This window comes from Nymphaea colorata, chromosome 2 (assembly GCF_008831285.2).
Source record: "Nymphaea colorata isolate Beijing-Zhang1983 chromosome 2, ASM883128v2, whole genome shotgun sequence".
Taxonomy (NCBI): domain Eukaryota; kingdom Viridiplantae; phylum Streptophyta; class Magnoliopsida; order Nymphaeales; family Nymphaeaceae; genus Nymphaea; species Nymphaea colorata.
This window is the reverse complement of record NC_045139.1, coordinates 24,805,709-24,808,747: the sequence shown is the minus strand read 5'-3', so window position 1 is coordinate 24,808,747 and position 3,039 is coordinate 24,805,709. Positions and strand designations below refer to the sequence as shown.

The following is a 3,039-nucleotide window of genomic DNA, read 5'->3' as shown; positions in this document are numbered from 1 at the left end:
TCAAATGTGAGAGAGCATCTGCGGTTGTATTCTCGGGACCCTTCTTGTATTCAATGGTGAAGTCGTATTCCAATAACTTAGAGAGTCATCGTTGTTGGATAGGAGTGGTAATGCGCTGGTTCACCATGTATTTGAGGCTATTGTGGTCGGTCATAACCACAAATCTTCGTCCCAACAAATAAGGACGCCACTTGTCCACTACTAACACCATAGCCAAGAGCTCTTTCTCATAAGTGGAGAGAGGCTTGACTCATTTCATAAGTGCTTTTGACATGTATGCTACCAGATGTCCCTCTTGGCTCAAAAACAGCCCCAACCCCCACATCACTGGCATCTGTCTCAATCGTGAACTCCTTCTCAAAATTGGGTAAAGTCAAAACCGGTAATGAAACAAGTGCTGCCTTCAACTGGATGAAAACATCTCGTGATCTCTCTGACCACTGAAATGGCCTCTTTTTCAACAAGTGGGTCAATGGTGCAGCTATTGACCCATAGCCACTGATGAAGCGTCTGTAATAACCGGTAAGTCCCAAAAATCCACGCAACTCCTTTGGGTTTTTGGGTAAGGGCCATTGTTGATCGCTACCAACTTCTCTGGCTCAACTCTAACTCTATTCTTGGAGACAATGTGTCCCAAGTATCCCACTGAGGTCTGGCAAAAGGTACACTTAGACATCTTAGCATAAAGCTGGTTATCCCTCAAAATGGTAAGGACAGTGTCTAAGTGCTTCGCATGCATCTCCAATGTCGGACTGTATACAAGTATATCATCAAAAAATACTAGCACATAGTCCCGTAGATATCTTCTAAAGAGGTCATTCATGCACATCTGAAATGTGACAGGTGCATTAGTTAATCCAAAAGGCATTACGAGGAATTTGTAATGGCCATCATGCGTGCGAAAAGCTGTCTTATGAATGTCCTCCCTCTGCATACGAATCTGGTGGTAGCCTGCTCTTAAGTCTATTTTCGAAAAGTAAGAAGCACCAGCCAACTCATCGAGTAACTCATCTATGACTGGTATAGGATGCTTATCCTTTACCGTGACCTCATTGAGGGCCCGGTAGTCTACACAGAACCTCCATGTGCCATCATTCTTCTTAACTAACAAAACATGTGATGAAAACGGACTACTACTGGGTCGGATGACCCCACTCTTGAGCATCTCCTTCACGAGCTTTTCTATCTCTGCCTTCTGACTGTAAGCATACCGGTATGGACGTACATTTACTGCCTCAGCCCCCTTCGTGAGGGTGATCTAATGATCATAGGAACGTGTGGGAGGCAAACCCTTAGGCTCTTTGAAAACTGAAGGGAACCGATCAATCACACACTGAATGTCCCGAGAAATGTCTTCAACATTGGTAGTGGAAGGCACAACATCTTTCACCATGGACACTAGCCAATATGCTGACTGATTTGTAATGAGGGCCTTCAAGGCCGGCTTAGGGTCCATGCTAGGATTGATTGCCTCCAGGGTCACTTCCCCTCCACCCTCCTTAGGAAACGTCATAGTCATGTCATCCAAGTCCCACAAGATTCTTCTAAAGGTTTTCATCCATTGAATCCCAAGCACTACATCTACACCCCCAATTGGGAGAAGGTATAGATCTACCTTGAAAGGAACTTTATGCATTTCTAAGTTGACGTTTTTGCAGACTTCGTTGCAAGATAGCTTCTCTCCATTTCCTACCATGACATTGAAAGAAGCTTGGAGAGTAGTCTTGCCCTCCACGAGATGAGCCAACTTGGAATTGAGGAAGTTGTGGGTGGCTCCGGTATCAAGAAGAACAATCACCTTTTGGTTATTGATCTTACCCACAACCTTCATGGCATTGGGCCCGTTGTTTGTGAGGGCGTGACACAAACCCTCTTCTTTTTCCTCAGTCTCATCTTCCACCTTGGCTACCTCAATGCTCTCGGTGTCTATCTCATCATTTTCCTTGCATTCCTCATCACTTTCCATAACCTCATACAACTGAAAATGCTTACACTTATGACCCGCATGCCACTTCTCTTCACAGTTGAAGCAAAGTCTCTTCTTATTCATTTCCTCTCTTTCTTGATGGGAAATATATTTAATGGGATTGTTATTGCGAAAGGCTGATCGATTTTCAAACTTCCACTTGGGTGAAGCTGATTTCACGAAATTGGCCTTGGGTTTAGAGATAAACCCCGGTTTGTAGGCCTTCTTTCTCGCCTCTCTTCGTCTGAGTTGCTCCTCAATTGTCTTTGCCAACGCAAAACACCTCCTTAACTCGGTAGGAGGATCTCTAAGCATCTCGATTTGGATATCCTCATCAAAACCCCCTATGAAGTGGGTGATCTTGGATTCCTCAGGTCGATTTTTAACCATACTAGACAATCTCTCAAACTTACTTTGGTAATCTTGGACGGTAGAAGTTTGTTTGAGATTCCTTAATTCTATCTCATGGTTAACATACGAAGTTTCTCCAAACCGTAGTAAGAGTTCCTCCTTGAAGAAGTCCCAAGTAGCATTCGGATAGTCCTCTTCCCAAAAGCAATACCATTGCATAGCTTCCTCTTCTAGATACATCTTTGCCAATCGAATCTTGTATTGCTCTGCAATCTCTTGGCAAATGAAGTATTGTTCGGCTTTGTAGATCCATTGTTTTGGCCTCTTCCCATTGAATTTAGGGAAGTCCATTTTCGGCATAGGGAGTCTTGGCTCATTATTGTTTCGGCCTCTCCTTCTATGGTTGAAACCAGCATGGTGCTGGTCTCTTCCTTGGCCGTGCATCATCTCAATCTCCCTATCTAGCTCCTCTTCAAATTTGCCAAAAGTCATGGATTGTATGGATCGATTTTCATGGTGCCTCCTTGGTCGTTCAAGATTCGGACCCAAATTTTGGTAGGGCTCATCTTGGTGCTGCCTCTCATGATTTTGCCTTTGCTCTAGGAAGGCTCTCCTTATCTCCTCTGGTGTAGGTCGCTCACCCCCCCGTTTGGCTCTTTCCCCCACATGGATGGGTGCCCCGGGTTGGTTTGTCCCATTGGTAAGTTGAGGATGGACAATTT

The 3,039-nt window shown here is 44.6% G+C and overlaps 1 protein-coding gene across 1 annotated transcript; it reads right to left on the bottom strand.

The window, feature by feature from the left end:
- Window positions 1-481: 481 nt before the first annotated feature.
- On the bottom strand, window positions 482-2,809 carry LOC116247513 (uncharacterized). Its single transcript, XM_031619691.1, has 2 exons — window positions 1,320-2,809; window positions 482-1,199 (listed from the first exon to the last, which is right to left on the bottom strand). The coding sequence occupies exons 1-2, from the start codon at window positions 2,807-2,809 to the stop codon at window positions 482-484; spliced, it is 2,208 nt and encodes a 735-aa protein (XP_031475551.1).
- Window positions 2,810-3,039: the final 230 nt, after the last annotated feature.